General features: G+C 54.2%; 2 protein-coding genes across 8 annotated transcripts in view; one reads left to right on the top strand and one right to left on the bottom strand.

Moving 5' to 3' along the window:
- TNRC18 (trinucleotide repeat containing 18) overlaps positions 1–16,141 on the top strand; it is a 57,327-nt gene extending 41,186 nt beyond the window's left edge. For 5 of the 7 annotated variants that reach the window (XM_075767958.1, XM_075767961.1, XM_075767963.1 and 2 more), the window contains 13 exons: positions 3,816–4,055; positions 6,446–6,888; positions 7,710–7,874; positions 8,667–8,808; positions 9,275–9,392; positions 9,677–9,752; positions 10,133–10,241; positions 11,060–11,176; positions 11,454–11,618; positions 12,156–13,450; positions 13,798–14,034; positions 14,508–14,582; positions 15,140–16,141. In XM_075767958.1, the coding sequence (XP_075624073.1) occupies positions 3,816–4,055; positions 6,446–6,888; positions 7,710–7,874; positions 8,667–8,808; positions 9,275–9,392; positions 9,677–9,752; positions 10,133–10,241; positions 11,060–11,176; positions 11,454–11,618; positions 12,156–13,450; positions 13,798–14,034; positions 14,508–14,582; positions 15,140–15,346 (3,389 nt within the window). In that variant the 3' untranslated portion in view covers positions 15,347–16,141. The remainder of the gene's footprint in view (positions 1–3,815; positions 4,056–6,445; positions 6,889–7,709; positions 7,875–8,666; positions 8,809–9,274; positions 9,393–9,676; positions 9,753–10,132; positions 10,242–11,059; positions 11,177–11,453; positions 11,619–12,155; positions 13,451–13,797; positions 14,035–14,507; positions 14,583–15,139) is intronic. The other 2 variants (XM_075767960.1, XM_075767962.1) reach the window with 1 other exon arrangement.
- A 2,817-nt stretch (positions 16,142–18,958) lies between these two features.
- Positions 18,959–25,626, bottom strand: SLC29A4 (solute carrier family 29 member 4). The gene is made up of 11 exons (XM_075767694.1): positions 25,449–25,626; positions 23,137–23,306; positions 22,315–22,446; positions 22,084–22,197; positions 21,876–22,004; positions 21,278–21,352; positions 20,626–20,891; positions 20,403–20,538; positions 19,975–20,162; positions 19,460–19,700; positions 18,959–19,385 (listed from the first exon to the last, which is right to left on the bottom strand). Exons 1-11 carry the CDS (start codon positions 25,475–25,477, stop codon positions 19,243–19,245), a joined length of 1,623 nt encoding a protein of 540 aa, XP_075623809.1. The 5' UTR covers positions 25,478–25,626; the 3' UTR covers positions 18,959–19,242.
- Positions 25,627–27,892: the final 2,266 nt, after the last annotated feature.

A 27,892-nucleotide genomic window follows, 5' to 3' on the forward strand; every position in this document is an offset into this window, starting at 1 on the left:
ACTTCCTCCTCCTCAATACTCTGTTTTCCTTGAAAAGTTACTAAGAAATTAGTACTAAGAAATAACTACCTTCTTCCCCGCTGTCCATTCCCTGACTTGGAGGATGATTTTATCTCAATGAAAAAACCAAAACAGTAACAGTTAACAGTTAACCAAACAGGGTTAACCTGTTCCCTAAACAGTCATTCCCATGTGATAGTGGTAATATTTTTAATTTTAAAGTACTTCTGGAGTCAGCAGCACAGCACATATGGGGGCGGGGGGAAATCTTCCAATGATGAGAACTGGCTTGTTTCACAAAAAAAAAAAAAAAAAAAGGTACAATCTTAAATTGGACATTCAAAAATAAGTAACCTCCAGAATTTGGACAGATCACACAAATCAGATGTCAATGACCCAGTAGCTGTCTAAAGTCTGCCTGTACTTAGCCTGCTTTGTATGCTGTAGGCCTGCTTGGTGTTATGAGAAAATCATGCTATTTTTTTTACAATGTGAAATGACTCTTTTAAGTGTGTGTTTTTACTCCCCCCTTCCCAAGCCTTTCCTTTCCACATCCCCCTCAATCCATCTTGTTACATCAGTCTTTAAAAACCTAATTGCTTAACAAATTTCTGTTCATCATTAACAAATCTTCATTTACTGCTCTCCTACAGCGAAATACCACGGCAGCTTAGCTGTTAAAAGCAATGAGAAAGTTTAGTGGTTTTAATTGGGTTTGGTTTTTAATTTAACGCAGGTACAAATTTTAGAAAAAAAATCTTTTGGCTGTTCTATCTGGCATCAGTAGCATTTAAATATGAATTTATTGTTTGTTTTGGCAGTAGAGTTGTATGTACATGTGTGGTTGCGTGTGTGGGTATATACACACATATACATGCTCTTAAAAATGTCAAATAGAAAAGATATTTTTAACTTTGAATATTTTTCCTTTACCCTTACTTAGTGTTAACAGAACTACTGTTGAAGGAAAAAATGATTTTTTAAAATATCTTTTTCCCCATTGTTAACTAAAAATCACCTTTTCAGGAGAAAAAATTGAGGCTTCAATTGTGTTAAGGCATCTGTGCATACTTCGTTTTAAGCCCACACATAATTTGGGTACAGTAGGAGTAAAACTCCTGCTTCAGATTAAATACAGTCTCCCGAAGAAGCTGTGCAGATGGCCGTAGAGCACCAGCAGCTTATTTGCCACCATGACCATAAATTTGGGGTCTTAGTTTAGAAGCGTGTGGGTTTGGCGCAGAGTCCCAAATGTGTTCTTTTTGTTTCATTTGTTAGTTTTTGTCCCTTGGAAAATGAGGAGCTGGGATTGTGCTGCGCATGTAGAGTGGAGTTAGCAAGATCTGCCCTCGCCGTGAGAGGTGGAGGAGGATAGATCTGTGCTGTGAATGTATTAAAATGTGTTTATTTTCAGGCTGAAAATTGAATCTCATGCAGATAAAAAGATAAGTGTTTTGGTAAAAATGCTGACAAGAGGCTTATCTTCAGTTGTCTTTCCATAGTGTGACACTGTATAGTTGAAAGAGGTTAGAATAACTGCCAGGTACATTATTGTATCGTACGTTTTCTATAGCGTGAGTAATAGCCACTTTCATCCTGGCTTTTAAATCTGTTTTACCTTGGTGCATTTGAAATACCGTAGCTGCTGGATACCTGTGTGCCCTCGCACGTGCAGGGTCTCTAAGTGCCGAAGGAGGGGTGCTGCCCGTGCTTGGCACAGCCCCTGGGCAGTCGGTGCAGCTAAGCCAAGAGTGCTGTGGGGGATTCGCGTGGGACAGGTCGTGGAGGGATTTTCCTGCAAACTTTCCCCTCTTTTGGCCTGTTTTCCTCCTCAGCTGCTCAGTGAGCAACTCTCTGCTCAGCCAGCTAGGTCTGGCATGAGGGGCTGTACAGGTTGATTTTTTTCAAATTTTTCTGGTTTTGCTGAGAATTACTGAATTTTGGAGCCAAATGGGATGCGTGGAGGGGGGTCTCAATACCCCATGGTGTGTTGAACTCAGGCACGGTTTTGCTTCTTTTCAGGCAGGTGGTTTCTGCATCTCAGCCAAGTTCATCTGGATTTGTTTTTCTTTTGGCAAAATGTGGTAGAAAACAGCAGTTGTGCCCCCTTTTCTGGTAGGGGAAGGAATCTGATCCTAATTTGCTGCGGATTTTTTTTTTTTCATGTGGTTTTTGTGCAAGGAGTGAGCAGGGCTGTGGATTTCTTGGTATTTATTGCAGGACTGTAGGTTTAGTAGCATTTTTATATCACAAGGAACAAGTCTGAGCAACTGAAAGGGCGAAGGGATTTTTATGCAGTGAAAAATTAGTATTCTGTGACTGTCTGATGTATGCTATGGAGAAAAGCTCTCCTTGTTGAAAATAATAATAATAAAAGAATAGCTGGCCATTACTTCAGTTGGTAAAATGCAAGGATGAGAACACTGGTTTTTGATATTCTGGTTATTTCTAATGTCATGGAAAAATAATCCAAAGTGGAAAAATAACACTTATGTTATTGTATTTTTTTTTAACAACCAAGTGTTGAGGACGTTTTTATCTATCCCGGAGGGCATACGTGAAAAGAAAAGGATTTTCATGTTCATTCCAGCTCATTTTGAAGGGATCTGGTTTCTCATTTGGCTGGCTTTCAGACGCAGGGATAGCGGCTGGTGGGGAGCTGGCGAGTGGGCTCAGGCAGGGAGAGCAGGGCTCCTGCTAGCGGTGGAAATTCTTCAACAACCTTGATGATCCTACTTAAGCCCTCAATTTCAAGAGAAATGAAATATCTTTTCCAGACCCACTTTTTGCAGTTAAATATATATATATATGTGCTCCTATATGTGTGTGTATATGTATGTGTGTGGTGTATGTGCATTTGTGTAGTGATTCTCGCTCACCAGCACTAACTGGATGAGATGCTGTTAAAATTAATTGCCTTTGAGCTGATGACAGACTCTTGGGAAGTGCTGTAGGAAGGGAGAGGTGCCACTCTCAGAGCATCTACCCCCAAAATACCTGCTGTGTGCACACCGTAAAGGAAAATCCCAGCCCACTGCTCTCTGCGGGTGTCAGCCGAGGCAGGCAGCAAGGCTGATTTCTTTGCCAAAATTAGATTTTGGGCTGTGGGCAGCTCTTCCTGCCTGTGCTGAGCTGGGCTTTCCTAGGCTGAGCTGTAGAGAGGGAAATGAAGGGCATGGAGAGTTTTGAGGCAGAGTGTTTAAACACTCCTCCTTGTCTCCAACACTACCTACGCTTTCCCCCCTTATGCATTCCAAATCCATTGCTTTCAAATTATTATTTCCCTCCCTCCCTTTGCATTTTTGCCTCCTGCCCCTTCTCCTCTCTGTGTCCTCCTTGCCTCCCACCATGGCACAGGCTGCTCTCTGGTATTCCCCTCCCATGCTGATCTCTGATTCTGATTACACTAATGGATTTCATTATGGAGGGAGAGGTGGTGGGCGGGAGGGGAATCCCACAGCTCTGAGGTTGGGATTTTCAAAGGAATTAAGCTTTTAATTCCTCCTGAAAGCTGCAGGGAAAGGGTGCATGGCGTCCTTTTCAAATCTCTGCCAACACCCTGCTCTTCCCTCCCTCTTTGCCATACCCTGTATTGCTGTGTCCTTCAGGGGTGGTGGTAGGCAGGGTGATAGTGGCTATGTGGCTGCAAAGATGTATGTGTCCATGGCCAACATCTTCTGGCTCAGCTCATGGGTGGCTCAGTGCTGCTTACATGAGCACTGAGCAGCCGGAGAGTTTATCGGTTTGGGGTGGAAGTGTGGCTGATGCACAACTCCATGAGATTTGTAATGGGCTCCCTCTTCTCTGCGTGCTAGATTCTAGCTCAGAGGAAGAGGAAGAGGAGGACGAAGAAGAAGAGGAGGAACCAGAGGACTATGGGATGGATGGCACTGACAGGCTTTCATCGCCTGCCCTCGACGAGAGTGGCTTGGGCCTTCTAGCAAGGTTTGCCGCCAGCGCGATGCCCAGCCCCATCGTTCCCCCTCCACTTTCCATCATCCAGCTGGAGGCCAAGCAGAAGGCGAAAAAGAAGGAGGAGCGGCAGAGCCTGATGGGTGAGTTGTGTGGTTAGGGTTGGTGCCATGAGGGACAAGGTAGAAGGTTCAGGAGGTCCTACTGTGCTGCAAGAGAGCAGGTTGTCACCCAGACACTGTCTTGCCTTTTGTTTGCGTTTGACTGCTTGGTGCTGATGCTGAAGGCGGGGTCAATTGCATGGCAAGAAAACAAGAACCAGTCACGGGTATGGGAGGTTTAGCAGCTGCAGCCATGGCTTCCCTAGGTGCAGTTGCGTGTGGCTTCCTCAAAGTTTCCTCTTTTCCTCCCTGGTGAACCCTGAACAAGTCACGCTGCAAAGGCAAGTGACGGGATACTGTGTCCCCTTGGACAGAGTGCTGAAGGCAGTGAAGTGCTTTTACATTTCAGGGAAGGAAGCATGTGCTACATGCAGCTGATCTTAGATACCCAGGAGAAGCAGAGATACCTGAGCAGTAGAAAAAACCCTTCAATGAGCCCATCCCATCAGCTTCCTCATAGAAACTGGCCAGCGAGACTTGAAACAAGCATTCCTTCCTCTGCTCACACGTTTGCAGTGCCAGACCCTGCGTTTCTGTACCCGTCTCTCAGTTTCAGTGTGTTGCACATTATTGGCAGTTTCATTTCTTCCCCTCCCTGTGCCCTGCTGCACAAGTGCCTGCTGGTGACATTCTTCCTGGTCAGACAGATCTATGTGAGCTCCGTTTATAAATTCTCTATTAATATTTATTAAGTGGTAATGGAATTTATAGCATGCTTCAGAATGGAAAATGATGTCTTCCTTGGGAGCCCGGCTTGTTTTAGCACTGTTTCTAAGCTGTATTAGGCTTTTGCCAACTTGTTCCAACAGCCTCTGTTAAGAATTTATTGTCTTGTAACCTGCCCTCCTTGAAACTGGAAGCATCTAGAAATTGTCTCATGTGGCAGTAAGAGAGGAGAAGGGGTGTTGTGATTTCCAGTGGGTTTTTCATTTTGAGCCTTGCTGGCTTTGACTTTGACAGGCTTGCTCTTTTCCTGCTCATGCTGCTGCTGTCTCAGGGGAAGAGGTTTGGGTAGAAGATGCGAGCAGGTTCCTGCAGACTGAATTTACTCAGGAAAGTGAGCATAGTTGAGAGAGAAGGACTGAGAGAAGATGTTCTCCGTGCTTGTGCCTCGTATGTTTTCATTTACCCATGTGAATGTTGTTCAGTCCTGTATGTCCTTTCTCAAGGGTCTTTTGCAAGCAGTGGTTATCACAGCAGGGACTGTTCACTGTTTGCACTTGAGAAGAGATTCTGCCAAGCAGAAACCTGGTTTCAGACCTTGGTCTGAAGGCAAGAGTCATGCAGATGTGTGTGCAGAGAGGGCAGATCCACAGCCGGTTGGAGGAGGATACAAGAGAGATCTTTGGCTGATGGTTTTTTTTGGAGGGGGAGAACCAGATTCTGCTGATGTTTCTACACATCTTCAGAGGTGCCGTGCCATCCTATGAGGTCCAGTGCCCTGGGAAACTAATGGATTTAGAAATTCTGGGCTCAGTCTCTTGTTCCAACATAGACTTACCGCATGACCTTGGCAAGTTTCTTCCTGGCTCTTTGTATCCCTCTGATGGCACAGTGCCTGTGCAGCCACAGTGTTTTGCCTACCTCCTGCCCATGTTGCTGTGTGTGTAGATGCTGCCTCAGTTTCCTTTCTGTCCCTGGAAATGTATGATCTTGCTCTCCTTCATCAGGTTCTGGAGAGAGAAATGCACTGAAGGTGGTGAACATCTTGGCATTACTACAACATTTCAGGCCTCTGGGTACTGCTGTGCCCATGATGCCGAGCGGAGGCCAATGTGAGGGGATTTCCATTTGCCACAGACAAAAGATCATTTACCTCTCTTGACTTTAAAGGCGATTACCTGAGCCAATAAAAAGATCTGTGGTGTCTGATGGCCAATGGGAAAAAATAAACTTGAAAACTGGGTTTATTCAATTCGTTAAAGAGATCGTTCTCCTAAAACGAAGGTGAGATCGGAGAGGACTCCCACCGGGAGGGGAGGAAGGCTTAGCTTGTGGGGTTTGTGCTTTACTTCAGCCAAGCAACTCCTTTTTGTGGAGGAGCAAATGTTAGAGTTTCTTATTTCTTCAGAGCTTCCCTACAGGGTTTTGGTTGTGGGAGAAGGGAGAAAATGGAGGCAGGGTACACACTGAACCACACTGCCTGAATGGGTGGGCTCTGGTTTGGGGCAGGGGAGACTTATTTTCAGGGAAGTCAGTGTTTTATGGGGCAGAAATGCAAATGTGAGGGATGTGGGGATTGGGAAGGGTAACAAGCAAGGCTCTGTTGAACAGGCACGGCATCTCCCATGGAGCCCAAAAGCTTCCAGCAGGACGTTGCCTCTCTTGGCTCAGCCTGGGCTTTGACTGATGGTTAAATCCTTTGCACCTAGGGACAGAGTTTGAATACACCGACTCAGAGAGTGAGATCAAGATCAGGAAGAAGTCGCCCTCAGGGCTGCTGCGGGGAAAGAAGGGGCCGCTGGAGGCAAGCAGCATCCCGCAAAGCCAGGCCCCCAGCAGCCTTGACTCCGGATCTGGGAGCGCTGACAAGGCCAAGCTTGGGTCTGAGAAAGGCCGCAAGCTGAAGAAATTCAAGTCCCCCAAGGACTTGAGCTTTGAATTTGGGCTGGAGGCCAGTGATGATGACCTGTGGAACCGGCGCCGGAGTGAGCGGATCTTCCTCCATGACGCCACCACGTCCTCAGCCATGCTGACCCCCGCAGTGCCTGCCAGCTCTACTCCTGTCTCCAAGCCTGCGCGCTGTGGCAAGGGGGCACCCATGAGCCCCAAAAAGGAGGGCAGCAAGGGGAAGGAGAGGAAGGACCTAAGCAAGGTGAGGAATGTGCTGGCAAGAATTGGTGTGGGACCCTTGGGAGGTGAGGGGAGGGCAATTAACTCTGCTAGGGCAGGGGAGAGTTGAGTCCTGTCTCACTGGCTGCCCCAGTGCTGTTTGGCTGTTCCTTGTTACCCCTGCCAGCCCCACATACACCCTGAGGAGCTGTCAGGTTTGGATCTGACTCACAGGGAGTAAAAGCCTGTTGTGTTTGAACAGGGCAGGTTATTTGTGTCACCCTCCATGTCTCAAATCCATCCTGCTTGGATTGGCCAGAGTGGACATCATCCATTAAAACATTTCAGAAATCTCTCTCCCACTCTCTGCACGACCATACCCGCTTGCTGAGCTGTGCCCCCCCCATGCTGCCCTTTAAGGGTGTTCACCTTTTATATGGTGCCTTCTGAGGGCTGTCCCTGGCTGGTGTGGACAGTGATCTCTGGGTTGCTGCCTCCTTGTCTTGGCTGAAAGCTCGACTCCCTCCGTCTCCAATTCAGTTCATGGCAGCGTTATGGAGGAGCACTGATTATGGGGAGAGTTAGACAAGTTACTTGTGACATGAGGCCAGCTGGGATCTTCTTGGAGCTCTTTGGGGGAAGGTTTGATGGGCAGGAATTGCTCTCCAGGGTAATGAAAAGCTCTTCCCAAAATGTGTGAAGTCTGAAAGCAGAGCTGGGAGATGTAGGATGTAGTGTGGTCAGTGAACTAACTGCTGGTTGAATGTCATCCTACCTGTGCTCAGCCTGCTTTGCTCCATCTTTACCCTGGGCCCAGATCTTTACCAATACTCTCTTTACTGATGTTAATGTTTTTATTTTTAGCAGAGGAAGAAGGGTAAAGAAACACCCTGCTGCTCCTCCTCCTCGTCCATGTCTCCTCCTGGCATCCCTAGCTCCCCATCTGATGTTCGTGTCAGCCTGGCCAGTGCCCTGGGCTCCACCAAGAAGAGCAAAGCCAAAGTGAAAGCCAAGGAGGTGAAAAAAGAGGTGAGAGGCTGGTTCTAGTCTGGGTGAACTGGAGGGTTGCTGGCAGAGCCCTGCTCTTTTTCTGGGCTGTTGCAATGTGAGGCAGGGAAAACAGACATGCAGGTTTTTGCTGCTGCTACCATCTGGTGTTTGACTTCATCCTTCAAATTAGTGAGCAGTCAGAACTTTCTTTAAGGTGGCCACGAGGTGGAGGAGAGCTTTCATGGATAGCAAGGACCATGGAGATGGTGATGGAGTTGTCCTGCTCAGCACTGGGCGAGCCAGGTCACCACTGGTTTCTGCTCCATTGCTGTAGCCTGTCTTCTCTCATAATACACATTACCGTGTCTTCTCACGTGATTTCTGAGTGTAATGCTTATGGTCTCTGTGTAACAGGAGGAAATGGATCGTGGGGCTTTCAGAAGAAAGCAGAGCAGTGCCTGCTGCCTGTTTAGTGAAGACAGGGTCTCAGGAAACTGTGCAGAGAGATGGTGAAGGCAGAGCAGAGCTACAGCTGTCTGCTCCACAGCATCTCTCCTAACCTCCAGGAGTAAGATGTGGCTAGGATGTATTAAGTAGCTTTTGGTCAGCTGTCAGTGATGCTTGGGAATAAACCCAGAAAAACAAAGATCTTTGTTCAACCAAAAAGCAAGTTTGCGTACACCCACTTAACTCTCTGTGTGATTAATGTTGCTGAGGATGGAGACAAGTTTGTCCCAATATTCTCAGGTTATTTGTTGCTGGAGGAAGTTGAGATGGGATCAAACTGTTGCCTGTTGTCATCCTGCTGATACGCTGCTTGCTCTCCTGCAGAACCGAGGGAAAGGAGGAGCTGTCAGCAAACTCATGGAGAGCATGGCAGCAGAGGAGGATTTTGAACCCAACCAAGACAGCAGCTTCTCAGAGGATGAGAACATCCCACTGAGCATGCTGGTCGAGCGACCGCCCACACCAGGTGAGCACAGGAGGGGTCGGGGGGCTAATGGTAAAGTTAGAGGAACTGGGCAAGTTTCCCACGGCTGCTTGGAGGAGCACTATACAGCTTTCACGTGTTCCTCATCTAAAGCTACGAGTCCTTGAGGTGGAGGTACCGCTTTTCCAGTCAATTTGGCTTGCCAAAAACAAGCCTTATCAGAGTGGCCTACTGCGACATCTAGATGAAGCCCAGTCTCTGAGCTGCCCTGTTTTCATTTACTGGTATATTATTATTACCAAGAGAGGGAACTTTTTATTATTGCCAAGAGGGAAAAATTTTCCTCTGCCAGGAGCTAGCCAGAGAGAGAGGGCCCTTTCTGCAAAGGGCTCACTGGCCTTTTCCTGGGGGAGGGTGATGCTGGGAGTATGAGGTTTCCTTCTCCCCTTGCAGTGGCATTTTCACGTATGGTGCTCTCTAATCCCCATCTTGCTCCAACACCTCACAGCTCCCCGCTCCTGCATAATTGACAAGGATGAGCTGAAAGACGGTCTGCGTGTCCTCATCCCCATGGATGACAAGCTGCTCTATGCTGGGCATGTCAAGACGGTGCATTCACCAGACATGTGAGTTGAGGGAGGCTACTGTATCCACCTGGGCTCTGCCAGTGAGCAGGGATGTAGCTGATGCAGGGATCGATTTGGGGGTTGTGAAGAGCTGACTGGAGAGAGACTGACAGAGTCTGGCAGGGAGGGGAGGAGAGTCCACTCCGGTTTATCTGCACTGAGGAGAATCCAATTGCCTCTCATTAAATGCTCTCAACTAAACTGGTGGTAGGGCTCAGCGAGGTGTTAGCTGATCAGGGTGATGTCTTCCATGTGCCGTGTCTGACCAGGCCTTTGTGTTTCAGATACCGTGTGGTGGTGGAAGGTGAGAGAGGAAACCGTCCCCACATTTATTGCCTGGAGCAGCTCTTGCAGGAAGCGGTATGTGAGGCCAAAGGGTGCCTGTCCTTGGTGCCTGAGCCCTATTTTGGGGTGGAGGAGGCTAACTGGAAGCTTCCCCTTTCCCCAGCTGGGGCTGCAGGGGTGCCCTGGTCCTGCCTCTGTGGCCAGTCTGGACAGAGCTCCCCTTTGTGTGGGTCACTGCCCCATGGCTGAGCTCCCCCACTGGCAGTGGGCAGTAGGCTTGTATGCCAGCAGGGATGGTCCTTCACACTGCCCTGTGAGCAGACAGGAGACCATTTCCCAGCAGGGAAACTGTCCCTTGTCTTCTCCAGAGCTGCTTCGCTACACGCCAAGTGTGGTGGGATGGTCTGTGCTGGTGCCAAGAGTGTCAGTAATTGGCTTCCTCTTGCCCCGAGCAGATCATCGATGTGAAACCACCTTCAGTGCGATTCCTGCCCGAGGGCACGAGGATTGCAGCCTACTGGAGCCAGCAGTACCGCTGCCTCTACCCAGGGACAGTTGTCCGAGGTAAGGCTGCCCTGGATGCTCTGCACTGTGAACCATGGATGTCTCAGTCCTATGTGTCCTGAGGGATGTCAGGCTTGTCTGGGGAAGCCCTGAGTTCTGCTGTGAGTGTCCTGGAGGTCAGAGCCTGGCCCGTTCCTCTCCACCGGGTCATGCCCAACTCCATCATGATGCTGGTTTAGTAACATCCTGTTGGTCCAGGAGATGTGCTCTCGTAGGAAGAGGTATGAGTAATTCCTGTGCAACATGCTCTAGGCGTTCCTGCTCTAGCAGGGGGGTTGGACTAGATGATCTCTAGAGGTTCCATCCAACCCCTACCAATCTGTGAATTTAGGAGCTTAAAATATCAGAGAAGTTCAACACACTTCAGAAAGTCAGAATTAACTCCAGGGAGGGTGGGAACACAGCTTATTTCTCTTGGAGAGAAGGTGAAAAGCAACAGCTTGTGATTGCTGAGTAGTTACAAAATGCCGGTCAAAAAAAAAAATACTGCAGTGAAAACAGAGAAGTGAATTTCTGCAAGAATAGAGGAAAATAGGGGAAAGAGGTGGGGATTCAAACTGGAATGGTTGTTAATGTTCTGGAGCAGTGCTGTTGACTGGGAAATTTTACACTGGGTGGGCGGGTGTAGTATTATCCGGGACTTTCCATTGCAGAGCAAGCCTTCCGTGCTCTCCCTGCACAGCCTAGGAAAAGTGGGGACAGGATGCTTTGGAACTGGTGCAGGATCCCTGTCTTCTCCCATGTCCCCACTTCCCTGACAAGGGATTTGTACTCTTATGTCTGTCCCTAATCCCGTCTTCTGCTCTCCCAACCCACAGGAGCCCTGGATCTGGAGGAAGATGGTGATCTCATCACAGTAGAGTTTGATGACGGGGACACGGGACGTATCCCACTGTCTCATATTCGGCTTCTCCCACCTGACTACAAGATCCAGTGTGAGTCTTGCTGTTCAGTTTTTTGCATGACACTTCCCACTGTGAAATGTAGGGAGTTTCGGGCCACCTGCCTCTGAGATTTTGGGCTGAGTTCATAGACTTTCAATCACAAAGATTGCACCATCAATTATGGACATGCAGAGCTGAGGTGGGATATAACCCATAGGGAAGAAGGCCCAGTTTCTATTGCAGAATTGGTAGGGTTACGTTCCCCGTGTTGCATCTCTGTTTTATGTGTTATTTGACTGCATTTGACCATCTCTTTCACCTGTTCCAGGTGCTGAGCCTTCCCCGGCCCTTTTGGTGCCCAGCACCAAGCGCCGTAGCCGTAAATCCAGCAAAGACACTGGAGAAGGAAAAGAGGGAGCTACGCTGGGGTCAGAGGAGCCCGTGTCGAAGGGCAAAGGGCGAGGGAGAAAGCCAAGCATCAAGGTGAAAGCTGGTAGGTTGTCACCACTGCCAGACCTGGAGTTGAGAGAGTCGTTGCACAGTTCCCCACCACTCTCCCCAAGTTAGAGCTATTGCTTGGGGAAAGATTTGGAGGGGAGTGGATACACTGCTTGAATGCAGAGCATCCATGCATCACCCTGTTCTGCCGTGGCTACAGTTTGCAGGAGGCTGGCTCAGAAGCTGGCCTGCACTGCGAGAGCCTCCTTCTGTCAGTCAGCGCTGCAGAGCGGGGTTCCTTTTTCAGCTGAGCATCTCAGCAGCCATCAGTATGGCCAAAGATGCAGCAGATCCGGTTCCCCTGCAGTTGAAGCAGCATTGCTGGGCATTGCCCATCAGCTGCTCATGGTCACAGGCCAGGCTGATTAGTCAGGCTGTTCAGTGAGCAGGGAGGACCTGTGCCTCTTTGGGGTGTCGGGAAAAAGCCACCCTTGGCCATAGACCAGTCAGCATTGATGTCTGGTTGTGTCTGAGGTAATAGGGCCCATCTGGATGGATACCATCATGCCTTTGTGTTTCTTCCCCTCTGCAGAAGAGGCTGCCTTACCAGAAGAGAAGGACCAGGTTGAGTCTTCACCTGTTACCTCTTCAGTCCCGGAGAAGCCAGCTTGCTTGGGCAAGCCAACCATGAAGGGGTCACGAAAATCACAACCACTGCCGACTGGAGGCTCTCCTGCCCCCACAGAGGAAAAGCGGTCAAAAGCCAGCAAAATGAAGATCTCCGCTAAGCTGCATAGCCCCCCACAACCCACTTACCAGCCTGCTGTGTTTGGCAGCATCCTCAGCACAGAGCCCTACAGCGACCTCCCGGGGCCGCTGGCGGCCTTTGGCTCCAGCGATGCTTCAGCGTCGAAAGCCAAGACCAAGAAAGGGCGGCCCACAGAAGAGACACAGGAGTTTGGCACCATGGCCAAGGCTCAGAGAAAGCATGACAATGAAATCCTGATCAAGCTGGACCATGAGGGTGTGATGTCTCCAAAGACAAAGAAGATGAAGGAGGCAATGAGGATGCTGGAGGACTCGAACCTGGTCAGTCGCAGAGACGGCAAGAGCCTCTTGGGGCTGGGCTATTCCCCTGCAGTGGGTGCAGAGGGCAAGCAGAAAACTTCCCGAGCCAAAGCAGCTGAGGGAGACCCTTCCCCTGCCAGCTTTGGAGGAAAGTTTGATGGCTCAGCAGAGAGCCTCACTGCTTCAAAGGACCAGGAAGAAAAGGCAACAGCTCCAGCAGCTATGGAGGAGTCTGAGAGCAACAGCAGTGACAGCAGCTCGGAGTCAGAGGGAGAAGAGGAGGCTGAGAAGAACCGAGGGGAAGCCCAGGACAGCAGCTCGGCGAGCTCGAGAGCATCCACCCCTCTCTCTTCCTCCAACTCCTCCTCCTCTTCCTCTTCCAGCAGCAGCTCCTCTTCCTCCTCCTCTTCCTCCTCTTCCTCAGCCTCATCAACCTCTTCTTCATCAAGCTCCAGCTCTTCTTCTTCCTCCACTACAGATGAAGACTCCTCCTGTAGCTCTGATGACGAAGTAGCTGAGGCCCAGCCAAGTTCCTCAGTGCAGCAAACCCTCCCACCCAAGCAAACCAAGCAGGCAGGGAAATCCCGTGCGTCCTCCCACCCCCAGAACCAGAAACAGCCGGCGCAGCAGCCGGTGCAACAGCCGGCACCACAGCAGAGCGGCAACAAGAGCAGGCCCAAAAAGCGCGAGGGCATCCACCTGCCCACCACCAAGGAGCTGGCCAAGCGCCAGCGACTGCCGTCGGTGGAGAACAGGCCCAAGATTGCTGCTTTCCTCCCCGCGCGGCAGCTGTGGAAGTGGTTTGGGAAACCCACACAGGTAAGCGGAGCCTCTCCTGCCACTCCATAGTGCTCTATGCTGGTGTTTGCCTTTTGGTGCCTCTTACCCGTGTCCTTTCCCTTCCCCTGGGGTGGTGAAACTCCGCTGGCCTGGTGTGTTCCCAGCCAGGGTCTCCAGTTTGCAAGGAGTTTGGGGTTGGCCTTCGCTGTGGCTGGGGGAGCTGTCCTGCACCGCTTGTCCCTCTACCCCGTTTCTTCTGGGAATGCCTGTGGACACTGTGGATCTGCCGACAGTGAAGGGTGGGATGCGGGACAGGGCAAACAGTGGTGGGTGAGGGAAGCCTAGGTGATCCCTGGCTGCTCACCTGTGTGGTCCTCTCTTGGCAGAGACGAGGAATGAAAGGCAAGGCCAGGAAGCTCTTCTACAAGGCCATCGTCCGGGGCAAGGAGATAATCCGCATCGGAGACTGCGCGGTCTTCCTCTCAGCCGGCCGCCCCAACCTGCCCTACATTGGCCGGATCCAGAGCATGTGGGAGTCGTGGGGGAACAACATGGTAGTCCGAGTCAAATGGTTTTATCACCCAGAAGAAACCAACCCTGGGAAGAAACTCAACGAAGGCAAGGTAGGCTGGTCTCCTTCGCCGAGAGGGCTGCAAAGCTGCTTGTTCCCTTTTGTTTCCATGGATGAGGAAAACACCCATGTCCCAGTTTGTTACTGACACTGTAATGGGGGTGACCCCATTATTTCATGTTGAGGGGCTGCCTGTTGTGTGGACAAGCCTGATGTTTACCCCTTGAGCAGAGGAAGGGTGGGTTTTATCATAGTGGGAAATAAAGGCTTTTGTGTTGGTCCAAAAAGAGCTGGATCAAGTCTTCTTACAGTGTAAAAACGACTGGCCTGGTGCTCAGAAACACCGAATTTTGTACAGATGTGCAGTGTGGTTTCCAGCGGCTCTTAGTATTTATTACCGGTGGCTGTGGATGGGCGTTGAGGTTGTGAAGGCACATGTGGTGGGCAGGAGGTGATAGCATGGAAAACCAACTAATTACCTGCTTTTCATTTCTGTTTTCTCTTTTCTCTTCCTCTTGGGCACAGCGCTGGGATCAGAAATCCGGCAGGAGTCTGTCCACAGCTTTGCAGGCATCCAACCAGAGGAAGGACTTTATGGAGGTTGGTGAGGTTGGGGCAGGGCTGGGAGGGGATGCTAGGGACGCCATAACAAATGCTGCTGGGGAAATGTTCCCTGAAATTCTCTGGCGCTTGCTTTTTGCCTCAGCTGCTGAGTCGGCAGTGCCCAGGACTTGGGATGGGTGTTTCTGGAGGGTGGGAGTAGCTGCAGGTGCTGGTTGTTGAGAGGAACACAGTGCTGGTATCCAGCACCCATCTTTGCATTTGCATCCTTGTAGTGAGGATGACAAACTCCTGGCCTCCATATTCCCCTGTCTGCGCGCTCGGCAGCTGTGGTGTTCCCATCGGTGGGAGCTGAGTGAGAGCTCAGGTTTAGTGTGCTGGGTGGATTGTGTCCACGCTGCTCGTGGGCCGTGCAGATTCCCAGTGTCCCTGCCCTGGGCTGGCAGTGGGGATGAGTGGGAGTTCTGCTCGAGAGTGAGCACAAGCCCTGGCCAGTGGTGATGGGTGTTTTTCCTGCATGTTGATGATGATGCTGTAAATGCTGTGAGATCTAATTGCTCCTTTTCTTTCCGTCTCTTTCCGTTCCTGTAATGCAGCGAGCCCTCTACCAGTCCTCTCACGTGGATGAAAACGATGTCCAGACCATCTCACACAAGTGTCTTGTTGTTGGTCTGGATCAATATGAGCAGATGCTAAAGACAAAGAAATACCAAGACAGTGAGGACCTCTACTACCTTGCAGGGACCTACGAGCCCACGACGGGCATGATCTTCAACACCGACGGGGTTCCTGTCATCTGCTGACCGCCCAGGGGACACGTGCCACCCCCTGGGAAGGGATGGGACAAACCTGAGGACGTGCCTGTTCAGACGACATGATTGTTTCTTTCAATGCTCATGACTTCTGTGTCACACTACAGACAGGAGAGCGCGAGAGACACGAGGAGGAAGGAGAGGGCTGAAGAAAGGGGTTGGGGAAGCAGTTACAGGATTTGAGGGAGATGCCGGTGGGGGGGGGTGGTGGTGGTTCTTGAACCCCAAGGCTCTTCTGGAAGTGGCTTTAAGTAAGGTGACACTTGACCAACTTCTCCCTTCCTCCTTTTGGTCCAGGAAAGCACATGGGTCTCGTGATCATTTCACCAGCGGGACCCCCAGCAAGAGGGATCCCTTTTGTGTCATTTGCCCCCATCAGTAACTTGGAAGCCGCCTGTACGTGGAAGGACACCTGCTAGCCTTCTGCGTACACTCCTCTCCGTCCTTATATTCCCTTTCCTGCTTAGTTTCGCATGACCCTTTAGGAAGGACAGGGTGAAAGAGAAAGGAGATGAGTCTCTCTCAGCGCCTCGTCTCGATCCTCTCCGCGCCTTTTTGCGGTTCCCTTTCCCTGGAGGCCCCTGGCTGGCAGCGTGGAGCACGATGGGGCAGAGCTGGCCCCAGCACGGAGATGGCAGAAGAGGTTCTCCAGGCTGGGAGGAGCCGAGTGGAAGATGAACCAACATCCAGTCTTGGATGCTGCCTTCCCACTCCCTTGAACAAACAGTCTGAACCCACCTTCCCCATCCATCTGCATCCCTCCTGCCCTGGAAAGGTGCTGGGGGGGAGCAAACGCATGGCCAGGGGGTGACATGGGCGAACAAAGACCTCGCCTTGGAGCATGCAGTGAAGGGAGGCAGGGAAAGACCGGGAAAAGCTACTGCTCAGTGCTTGGAGCAGAGGAGACCACAGGCCATTGGATTTTGCCATCCCTCGCCCAGCTTTACCCTCCATGCCTTGCCTGAGCAGAGATGTGGAGCTGCTGGGAAGCCCTCACCCCCTTGTTTGAAGGGAGTGGGGGTAGAGCGTGAAGCCTGGCCGTGCCTGCCTGCGGCATTTCTGCAGCCAGAGCCCCACTGCCACCTTGGGCTCAGGGACGGGACCGTTCAGCCTGCTCCATCGATCCGGGTGACCTCCCCAGGCTCCAAGAGAGCCGCCACCATTGCCTCCTCCTCCCTCTGCGGCGCTGACCCGTCTCGCTCCCGCTGGGCACGCGCCGGACCCGTGGCATCACCGCTGCCACACCAGGGTTGCCCCCGGCCGGAGGGAACACCGGAGGAGAACCACGCAACGATGCAACATCCTTGCACTTAAAACACACAAAAAAAAAAAACCTCCAAGAGACGCACTGATCTTTGCAACTACCGACTCGCACTACAGATTGCTAGGACGCGGAGCGGGGCCCGGCTCAGTCGGGAGTGATGGCCCAGGCTCCAGTGGGGAGACGCTCGAGACAAGGACAGATTGGAAACTATCCGCCCTGGTACCGGCTGCTTACCAGAGACCGGAGGCCAGGGCTTAGGGGAGAGGGATGCCCCTGCAAAGTTACCCCTCGTCCTTTAAATGAACCACATGGTGCTGAGCTCGTACCACCTCCACCCCGGGCCACCGGCGCCTCGGCGCGGCGGATAGTGACGGTTCTAGCCTGTACAGTTTTAATGTACCAAAAGACTCTTTAGCCCTCCTGTATTATAAGTCTTTAAATGGATTCAACTTTTTAATTATAAATATAAATATAAATATATATATATAAATATAAACTTTTTAAAACTGTGAAAAAAATTATGAAACTATAAAAAAAAAGAAAAAAAACAACGACAGAAATGAACACAGTCTGACGTTTAGAATATTATTTTTTATTTCCTGTTGGATTGTGATTGTAAATGATCTGGGAACAGGCACACCCCCCACGCTCAAAGTGTACTGTACTTCTAGAAGCAAATTGTGTGAGCATATTTTAAAGAGCGAGAGAGAGAGAGCGCGCGAGAGAGATTTTATGCTAATGTTAAATAGAAAGCACTTAAAACCCACTGCCTTCTATGGAACACAAGGATATTTCAGACAATCGAGAGGAAAGGAGAGCCAGGTTTTTGTTTTTTTTTTTTTGTTTTGTTTTGTTTATGTTTTGTTTAAAACAATTTTTTGGCATTCTGTTTGTTGGAGAACTCTGTGTGATCTTTTTTCATAAAAAAAAAAAAATTAATTGAAAAAAAGCAATCCAATGAAGCATCTTTCTTTGTCTCGCTTGTCCTGACTGCAGGGTTTTTCTCCCCTTGGTAGCAACAGTCACTTTTTGGCTCAGTCCCTGCCTCGTGTTCAGGGAAAGACCCAGCGCAGATGTGGCTCTTTTTGGGGACACCCCGTCAGTCCGACAGTCCCCCTGCGGGGTGGCACCGACGGACGGATGGGACCCTGGAGGTCTCTTTTCACCGGGGCCCCGGGGCAGGAGGCGCGAGTCCTTCCCCTGCGACTGTGCTCATGGTGACTCCAGTACCCCGAGCCCTGCAGGGATGAGGTGTGGAGGATGAACCACTGGATTTGCTCTTTTTGGTGTGAGCTGCATTTCACCCAGCTGGGGGGCTCGGCAGGGCGAGACCCTCTGGTGTGGGTGAGGCTGGGTCGGGGGTGCCCCCCCGCTCCCGCCAACGCCAGCCCTTGGACTTCACTTCCTCGGGAGGTGGCACCCACCGACTCCTGGCACAGCGAGGTGCAGCTGGTCCCAGAAACGCGGCAGCCTCTGGCGTTGGCACCTCCTCCAGACGATTTCTGCTCCGCTCAGCCTGGGGCTCTCTCCCGCTTACTGTCTGTAAAGGTCTTGCACTCCAGCAGCAGTTTTCAGGCTGGCAGGGGTTCGATGGGACCCAGTGGCAAATCCAGCTGCCCCAGGTGACAGAGGGGACCCTGGAGATGGGGAGCAGTACAAGGGGCACCCCCGAGACGCCACAGGACAGGCACAAGGCATCACCCCACATGTGTTTGCAAGCCCAGCCTGTTGCCAGCAGCCGAGTGCCTGCAGTGCCAGCGCCGTGACAGTGACAGTGACATGGCTAACGACCAGGCATCGTTGCAAAGACATTTACTCTGATGCCAGCTTCATTTATGTCCCTTCCGATAAATCCTGAAGTTCCGCAGTTGCCCACGGGTGCCATCTGCAGTGCTGTGGCCTCAGTGGGGCAGACCCGCAGTGTGGGGTGAGGGGAGGCAAGATCCTGCCTCTCTCGCAGTCGGGGTGGCAAAAACAAGACACGACAAAATGTGGTTTGTTTGTTTGTTTTTTCCAGCCAGCAGAAGTGAATTGACTCTTTCACACAGCAATTCGTGTATTTGGGGAGGGATCGTGATTTCAAGCCGGTCTCTCACTAGGTGCAGGTGAAAACCTGCAGCACCATCAATGAAAGCTGAGACCCACCTTCCCAGAGCCAGCAGGGACTGAAGGAGCATTTCCTTCCTCGTTTGCTCCTCGTCTTCCTCACCAGCCCTCCATCACCCTTCTCCCCAGCGCTGGTCCTGTTCCCTTTGGGATTTGGCAGTATTTTCTTCCTCCTGGCAATGGCTTGGCTCAAACAGAAGACCCACCCACCCCTTCCACCAGAGAGCTGCACGTTGCTGATGGGAAGCCCCCCCAAGAGCAACATGACTGTCCCCCCCCCCAAGTTGGGGAATGTCACCCCAAGAAGTTGCTCTTGCTGGGCAGCATGGGCTGTTCAGGGATGCCATGGCCCAGGGATGCCATGGCCCCATGCCAACGGGATGCTGGTCCCTGCCCACCACGGGGCAGCTTTCCGGCTCCGGGCACCCTCCCCAAAGAAGGGCATGGGCTGAGCGGGGCGGTGGAGACCACAGTAGGAAGCAGGTCCCATCCTGTCCCCATCGCCCCGCTCTGGGGCTCAGTACCCTGACGTGAAGGAGCTGTTGGAGGTTTCGGTGTAGAAACAGGTACTGTGGGACGTACTGGTGAGGCTATAGGCAAAATATGCCACGGCTGAGCCCAGCGTCAAGCCTGTCATGTAGGACACAGTCATGGTGTTCCCTGTGGGAAGGGACATGGGGTGTCATGGTATGCGGGACACCCTGCATGGAATTCCCGGGAGGGCTTGGTCCTACCTGCCAGCTCACGCTGCTCAGGGCTCACTTTCCCGGCGGCCAGGATCATGGGGACACTGCCGAAGTAGCCGTTGGTGATGCCCATGAGGAGGGAGAAGATGCAGGGCCAGGCGGGGTGGCCAAAGGTGGGCCTCCCATTGGGGTAGACACACATGATGAAGAGGGGGATGAAGACCACACGGAGGCAGGAGTAGATGAGGAGGTGGGTCCCTCTCCAGTCGTAGGGCAAGGCAGCCAGGATCTGCAGGAAGGAGCAGAGAGAATGCTGTGGGGGGAGGATTGGGAGGGCAACATGGTGCCCAAAATGGGGCAGCAAGGAGATGAGATGGTGGCAAGACCATCTGCTGCAGGAGCCCAGCCTCAGGCATGCCAGTGAGTAACCTCACACTAGTTCGATACCCATGGGGTGGAGATGGCCCTTGGTGGAGCCAAGCAGCTTAGAAAGAAGACACAAAAAGGAAGCACAGCGGAAGGGACGCATCCACTCCACCATGTGGAGTTGGCCTCTCTCCTACCTTGCCGACGAAGTCGGAGAGGTTGAAGATGGCCATGATGAGGATGGGGAGCCATTCCCCCAGTGTGCAGTTGTGGATCTCCGACTCCAGCCCGGGAAAGAGGCACAGCGTGATGAAGTAGGTCATGGCGATGGAGAGCATGTAGGCCCAGATGAGCCGGGACACGACGTAGCGGTGGAGCAGCATGTCTGGCAGGGATGGGGAGCACAGCTCAGCCAAAATCCACAGCACTATCCTTGCAGAGCCTGAAAGTCTTGCCTGCACCCCAACACTGGCTTCCAAAGATGTGATTGCCTCATGGTTTTGGGCGCACTGAGAAAAGGATGACCCTTCCCCAAAGCCCTGGGCCACGAATCACTCATTCTGCCCCACAAAATGCTGCAAAACCACCCTGTTGATAGAGCTTAGCCCCCAAGCCAACTACCCACCTCTGAAGCTGGGCCAGCTCCTCTTGATTTTGGGCCGAGGGACGTCAAAGCGCATGTAGGTGCCGCTGCCAGCCAGCTCAGCTTCAGGGTCTGGACTGCCCTGAGGAGAGCTCGGCTGCCCCCGTGGCCGATTCTCCTACATGGAGCAGAGGGGACACCAGTGCTGAGCTCTGGTGGGGAGAGGGACCCCAGAGGCCATCAAGGAAACCCACCCCTGGCTTACAAATCGGACATCCTCCGAAGTAACATCGTGGTGGACGCGGTAGCCCGTCCCACGATCACCAGCCCCCCGGGTTTCAGGGAGACCCTTGCGGGAGCAGGCGGTGTAGTAGCGGACGAAGCGGGTGCGCTTCACCAGGAGGTGGAGGATGAAGCACGTCAGCTCCATGCCGATGGAAATGAAGAAGAAGATGACCGTGTTCTCCTTCTCATCCGACAGCAGCAGCTTGGTGAAAATGCGGCTGAGCGAGATGATGACCCCAGCAGTGCCTGGTGGCATGGGAGAGCTGTCAGCATCAGGTCCTACTGAGCCCAACAGCTCGGGGACCCTCAGCAGCCCCCCACTGCATGGAGGTGATGCCTCCAGATGTGGAGGAGCTACAAGCAGTGATTTTTCTGGGGCAACGGAGCCAGATCCTGGCAGACACCCCCCAACCCTCAGCTTGGTGTGGCAGCACAGCAGGTTTTGCAAGTGATTTATAGCCTATTAAACACCCCGGGTTGCTGGGGAGCATGTTGGGGTGTCCTCCATCTTCTGACAACCTGGCCAGACTGTGCTGGGGACAGCATGGCCTTGGGCCCCAGGAGAGGGTGCAGGAGGGTCCCCCTGAGCAAGCCCACGCAGTCAGACACCGGCAGCGGGTGCAGGTACTTACTCTCGCCCGTCATCACCCCCTGCGTGTAGCGCTTGGGCAGCAGCCCCGTGTAGCCGTAGAAGCTGGATTGCTGCACTTCAGGAGAGATGCGCCGAGGGGAGAAGGAGGGATTATTGCTGCAGCCGAAACACCGTGTAGGGAAAGAAACCCTGGTGGGGGCCCATGCACCATGCCACCCAGGAGCTGCACCCTTCTTGAACAGCCAATGCAGCACCTGAAGCCTTCTTGCCCCAAAAGTGGGAGAGGTTTTTGCCCCCTGGATGCCCCACCATGGCTGTTCCCACCAAGAGTGGCCACCAGGTGCAGAGTTTTGGGAAGCCACCATGGTGGCCCAAATGGCAAAGCCATTGTGGTGGCCCAGGTCAGTGGTGTCAGGGACCAATGCACGGTTTGGTGCTGGTGCCCCCGGCCAGTCCCACGGTGCCTATATAGATGTGGAGGGGATGGAGCAGGGACGTGAGGGCCAGTTTATAGGGTCAGTTTATAGGGATCAGAGCAAGAGGTTGTCCCAGAAGACCATGGCTCTTAGGGATGCCTGTTTTCCCATCCCTGTCTGAAGGGCTGTGCTTGCCCAAGGTCTGGCCGCCATCCCGTGTACCTGTGCAGCCGAAGGCCACCACCCCGACGGCAACTAGGTTGATGGCGTAGGCTTGCCTGCGGGTGAAGAGCTCCAGCCAGACGTCACAGATGCTGACAAAGAGCAGGGGCCCCAGGGCGAAGAGGTAGCCTGTGGGTGGGAGATGGAGGCGGGTGGGGGCGGCAGCACGGGTCAGACTGCCACGGTCTGCTGGGACCCCCCCACTCACCCACAGAGATCCGGGTATGCAAGCTTAGCAGCTCCACCAGTGCGTTGTTGAGGATGACAGCCACCAAGGCCACCAGGATGTAGGTGAGGCTCATGTCGAACACAATGGAAGTCCCTGTGGAGAGGCAGGTGATGAGGGATGGTGGGGGTTCAGCTTCCTTTGGGGGGGGGGGGGGCGAGCTCTCCCCAGGTTTGGGGTGGCTGGGAAGTGCTGCAGCTGCTGGAGACCTACCTGGGTATTTGTGGTGCAGGTAGTCCACATCAGTAATAAAGCTGTTGTATGGCAGGAGAAATCCCACCCCGGCCAGCAGCATGGCAAAGTAAATCCCATGGTATCGATCCTGGGGCTCAGGATCCTCAGAAACTGCCCCAAAAGGGGAAGGAAAGAGAAAAGACGTGACAGTGGCACTGCTGCACCCATGGGACCTGCAGCAGACCCCAGCCGTGGGGTGACAAATGGTGCTTCAACATCCTTATGGCTCAAACCGTCCCACCAGCAGCAAGCAGCCTGGCACCCCCCAGTTCTCACCAATAAAGGGCCCCAGCCCCGAGAAACTCCTTCCCTAAATAAGGGCATTTCTACAAGAGACCCAGGAGGCAGGAAAGCAGCCGGGCTTTGGGGCCTGACGAGTTTTAATAGCAGCCGAATAACCTGAGAGCCAGGCAGTGTAGGTGAGAGTCAAAGTCAGGGTGCAGGAGGGGTTGAGGGGGTGCGGAGGTGGACAGGGCTGCCCTGGCACGTGGAGCAGGGCTGGGGTAAATCCCAGGGGCATCCCTGAGCCCTACACGGGAAAGGGTGAAGCTGCAGGTTGGGGGTGAGCTGGGCAGGAGAGCCAGGGCATGAGCCCTCAACTCCTTGCCAACCTGCAGAGCCCCCTGCCACGGGACGCTGTGGTGGCTCACACGGCTACAAACAGGTCTGAAAAAAAAAAAAGTTGTTAGACAATTTTACGGCATTTCAGGCCATTTGTGGCTTTTAAACCAGGAAGCTCCTAAATGGATGGGAAACCAGTGGGGAACCCGGCTCCTGGGTCAGGGCCGTGCCTGCCCTCACCCGGCTCCATGAAGGTGAGGATGCCCTTGGCCTGGCTGCCCCGCTGCAGCTCGTCCTCCTCCAGCTGGTAGCTGTCGAAGCTGAAGCTCATCACCACGTTGCCCTCCGGCGTCCCTGCTGGGCTCAGCTCCTTGAAGCGCTCGGCTCCCACCGAGCCCATCGTGGCCAACCTGGGAAGGAGAGCGGTGACAGCCGGGGGCATCGCTCCTGTGCCCCCTGGGGATCATCCCCCCCGGTGATGCCAGGGGTCTGCAAGGGATGGATGGCACGTGGGTGGCCCTGAGCCTTCGTCACCCCACCGTACCGCTGCAGCTCCTATGTTTTTTCCACCTGGAAAGATGCTTTCCCCGAGCAGAGTGGGGTCCCTTGACCCACTGGATTTGGGGTGGTGAGGGGTGATCAGGGGGTCTGTGCAAGCCTCCCCCAAGGCACAGCACTCGCCCTAGCCTGGCTCAACACCTCACCGCAATGCTACCAGTGCCAAATGCCGCCACCGCGTTTTTTTTCCAAAAGCAATTAGAGAAATTAATGGGTGAAAACCACTCACAGAGGGCGGCTGCTGGGGAGGATCCTGGCTGCCTCCCCTTGTTCTCTGCAGGCAGCACATACTTACTCTGGTTTATGCCCTTTTTCAGCTCTCTGCTGCCCGGGGCTGGGGCAGAGACAGCGGCCTGGGCAGACACACTCCTGCAGCCCTTTCGCAGAGAGAATGGGATGCGACCCAGCTTTTAAGGCGAGCGTTTTGGATCTGTGTCTCTGAGGGACCACGGCACAGCAGGGAGATGCTCAGAGAGCTGCCAGAGAGGCCCCAGCAGCTGCCCGAGAGGGTCCACACCAAATGCATCCCACAACGAGCTCCTAAAACACCTCCAGCAATCCTACCGGTGCCACCCAAAATGTGGCTCATCCCTCTGGGGTTATCCCAGCCCAGGCCCTGGGGAGCAGCCCGGGGCAGCGCGGGGGCCGCTCTGTATTACCGGCGCCAGTCGCTAGATGCCAGCCTGCCTCTGCGCCCGCCGCCCGCAGACCACCCAGCCGGACGGGGAGGGGGGAAACCTCCTCCAAGGCAGCAGGTTGAGGCAGGCAAGGGAAGAAAAATCAATGGCAGTGGTTTGTCTGGTCTCCCTGCTAGACATGGCATTTGCAGGAGCAGAAAGGTTTTCTAGCATCTCCCTGGCTGCCAGGGTGGGTCAGATGTTGGCGGACCCCAGGGTGGGTGGCAAACGTGGTGCCCGCATCCCTGCAAACACAATCTTAGAGCCTAAAATGCATCTGCTCGCTGCAGGGACTGGTGGCACAGAGCAGCGTTGCCACAGCCCCGAGGCTGTGCCGAGGCCTGGACAGGGCCAGGCTGGGGTCCCCACCCTGCACCACGCCAGGGTGGGCCCCAAGACCCCCATCCCGGAGCACTATGTGCAGAACAAGCCAGCGGGACACGTTTCAGCTGGGGACGCCCCTCCATCCCGTCGCTCACAGAGGAGCTGGCTGTGATCTCTGCTGATCACCCTCCTGTGCCTGATGCTACCCCAGGCAATAAAACCCACCGGGAAGCATCTCCTGGGATGCGGGAAAGCCTGTTGCGGGGTTTCTCCATAGCAGAGATCCCAGCTGGAGAACACGCTGGCTGGAAACACCCTGTACCTACTGTGGCCCAAACTTCTCGGTGCCAGGGGGCCGGGAGCAGAGCGGGATGCGCTGCACAGCCACGGCGCTGGACCAGCCCTCCAGCACCCGTCTGCCTCGCCTGATCCGAGCATCCCTGTGCGGCGGTAAATTGGATTGTCCCCTCCCTTTGGATTTACACCCGTCTACACAGGAGAGAATCGGGCCTTGCCACCCTTCTGGACCCATGGTGGGAGGGGAGGGGAGGGGAGGGGGTCCTCCATCACGGCCAGGGGTGGGAGGTCTCACCCAGGGGCAGGGCTGGGCAGAGCGGGGGGGCCCCTGCCCCGCTGCACCCCCCGTGCCGGGTGACCCCCGGGCAGCACAGACACCCCCCCCCCCCGCCGTCAGGGCAGAGAAACGATTTCTGCTCCAGCGAAAGGCTGCCCCGACATCTTGCAAGCAGCGAAGTTGCAAAAAGCCAGGGGGAATTCAATAACCTCCCCCGCCCCCCCCCGCCCCGTCCTCGGGCTGAAGGAGAAGCTCCTCGCTGGAGGGAGCGGGGAGGAAAACCCGTCCCCGGCCGCGCCCGGGGGAAGATGCTCGGGAGCCGGGGAGGGCAGGGGGCCCGGGGGAGGCGTCTCCCCGCACCTCGCCCCCCGCACGCAGGCGGTCCCGGCCGTGCCCAACAGGTCGGTGGCGGCTCTTACCTCCCTCCGCCGCGGCGGCTCTGCGGCATCAGCGCTGCGCCCGCCCCGCTCAGCACCCGCGGCCGCCGGCCCCCGGCCCCGCCATGCCGGAGCCTCCTCCGGGGGAGGGGGGGCGCGGAGCGGGGGTGGGGGGGGGGAGGCCGGCAGCGAGTGCGGCGGCTGCGAGCGAGGAGCAGAGGCGGCCCCGGCCCTGCCTCCCGCCCGCCCGCATCCTCCCGCCTCCCCTTCACTCCTCCTCCGCTCCCCCCGGTCCCCTCCCGGGGGCGCGCACCGAGTCCCGCGTCCGTGTCCCCCCCCCCCGGGCCGCCGGGCGATGGGCTGGGTCAGCCCCGGGGGCCGCAGGAAAGGTTTTTGCAGTGAACAGAGCACATTCATACCCCTGCCTATAGGTACCGCCTATAGGTACTGCCTATAGGTACCTCCTATAGACGCTTTGGGCGGGGGGGTGGTGTGGGGGGTGTGGGTTCAGAGGCCTGGAGCTAATTGCAAAGAGATTAATTAGGAAGGGAGCCCTGGTAATTTCATTTAGGACATGAGCTTGGCAGGGATGGGTCCTTCCCACCCTGCAAACAGTTTTGGCATAAGGGGCCGACGGGGTCAGCATGAGCTGCCCCATGATGGATGGATGTACAGCTAGGACAGATGGATGAAATGATGGACAGACAGAAGAATAGGTGGATGCACAGAAGGATGGATGGATGGATGGATGGATGGATGGATGGATGGATGGAGCTCTGGCTAGCAGAATGCATCAATTCCCCCAGCTTTCTGGGGAAGCAAGTGTATGTGGGGGGTCTCTGCTCCCCAGCACAGCCAGGGGGTCGAAGCATAGAAGAAAGGGAACCAACAGCATAGGGACATCTGTCCAGGGAAAGGATGCGTGTCCCCAAGCAGCGTGTTCCAGGCAGGGACACCGCGGTTGTCCCCACCCCTCCCAAGCTGAGTGAGCCGGCCAAGGCTGCAGGCGACGTCACGGGGATTTGATGCTATCGGGCTTTCTTGCAGGAGCAGCAAGGCACGGAGGGGGACACAGATGACACAGCAGATACCCCCTCCCATCAAGCTGGGTGGGAGCCCTGGGGGACCAGCCCTTGCTGGGCTCTCCCCACCCAGAGCGTGGGAGGATGGCGGCAGCGGGAAGGAGGAAAGGTTCCACGCCTGCTTGCATGCCGTGGCTGCAACGTGCCGGGCTGCGAATTATAATCTTCTCGCAGTCAATAAATGCTGCGTTGTGTAAATCAGCGCGTGGGGCCGGCAGGATGTGCTGCTGCTGCTCACGCCAGAGGAAATTAGAGGCAAAACTGGCTGCGCCTCCTCAGCCGCCCTTCTGCCGGGAGCAGGGCTGGGCAAAGGGGCTCCTGCAAATTCATCGCAGGGAGGAAAACAGGCCAGGTGGAAATTTCCATCTTTTCTCCTTGGCTGAAATAGCTGGAGTTTGGCTCAGAGCAAGCCAGGCTGCTGCACCGAGCTCTGCCCAGCGCCAGGGGCTGAGCTTTCCCCGCTCCCGCCTTGGCTGAGCACCTGCAAAGCTCAGTGCACTAGTGCAAGGGGGGATTATTTTAGGCTGCTTGTTTTGGTTGGGTTTGTTCAGCTCAGCGTTGATAGCGCTAGGTTTACAACAAGGCATTATAAAATCTCCAAGCACCTCACTCCTCTTGGGGTACGTCCCCTTGCCCTGCACCAGACCTCATCACCCCCTTCCAGGAAACTGGGAAATTTAAGAAAAGGGGGTGACTGTGGTGGGGGTTCCCTGGCCGCGCCTGCCACGGATTGGCACCCAGATGGTGCGAGTGCTCTACAAAAAGAGCAGGACGAGCTGAAGCATATGTGCGCTTGCCTTTTCACAGCTCGCCAGCAAGGCCCCGCTGCCAGCATTACTCACGGTTTTCCGCAGGGATTCTCCCCTTGAGCTGGTTCTCCCCATCCTGAAGCCCCAGGTATGGAGCCCGGGGTGTGTGTGTGTGTGTGTGTCCCCGTGTCCTATAAAAGTGACTGAGCTCAGGGAGCATCTTGGCTCCCAAATGCACTTGGTGCTCCCTGAGCCGCGGGGAGATGCTGTGACCAAACACCTTGTGGCAAATAACAAGGCCCTGAATTTACCGTCCTGTCTAAAATCACATGACCTCTTGACCCCCATTTTGGGGGACAAAGGGGTTCTCTTTCTGCTATTTCTGCTATGGGTGCAAGGGGGGGCATGCTGGGGTACCAGAGGAAACTGCTACAGCTTGGGGGGGGGGCTATGGGGGACCATATGAATCCACCAGGGTGAACTCCGAGTGCTTTCCCTCTGCCTTTCCCATCCCCAAGGGCAGCGTTAGACCCAAACGACACCGTTCACCCTCCCAAAGTGCCAAAGCTCTGTGCTGGTGACAGGGTTTAGGTGCCCCCCCTTTAGGTGCCCTGAGCCGCCTCTGCCCGACGGGGCCATGGGGGGCAGTCCCGGG

The sequence above is a fragment of the Balearica regulorum genome, chromosome 15, assembly GCF_011004875.1.
Source record: "Balearica regulorum gibbericeps isolate bBalReg1 chromosome 15, bBalReg1.pri, whole genome shotgun sequence".
Lineage (NCBI taxonomy): Eukaryota > Metazoa > Chordata > Aves > Gruiformes > Gruidae > Balearica > Balearica regulorum.

Excerpts from the sequence above, each read along its gene's own strand:
- SLC29A4 (XM_075767694.1), bottom strand. The coding sequence starts at position 25,477 with ATGCCGCAGAGCCGCCGCGGCGGAGGGAG. Across the intron at positions 22,198-22,314 it reads CCTGCACCACAAATACCCAG|GGACTTCCATTGTGTTCGAC; the intron begins GTAGGTCTCCAG and ends GCCTCTCCACAG. Across the intron at positions 20,539-20,625 it reads CTTCGGAGGATGTCCGATTT|GAGAATCGGCCACGGGGGCA; the intron begins GTAAGCCAGGGG and ends TGCTCCATGTAG.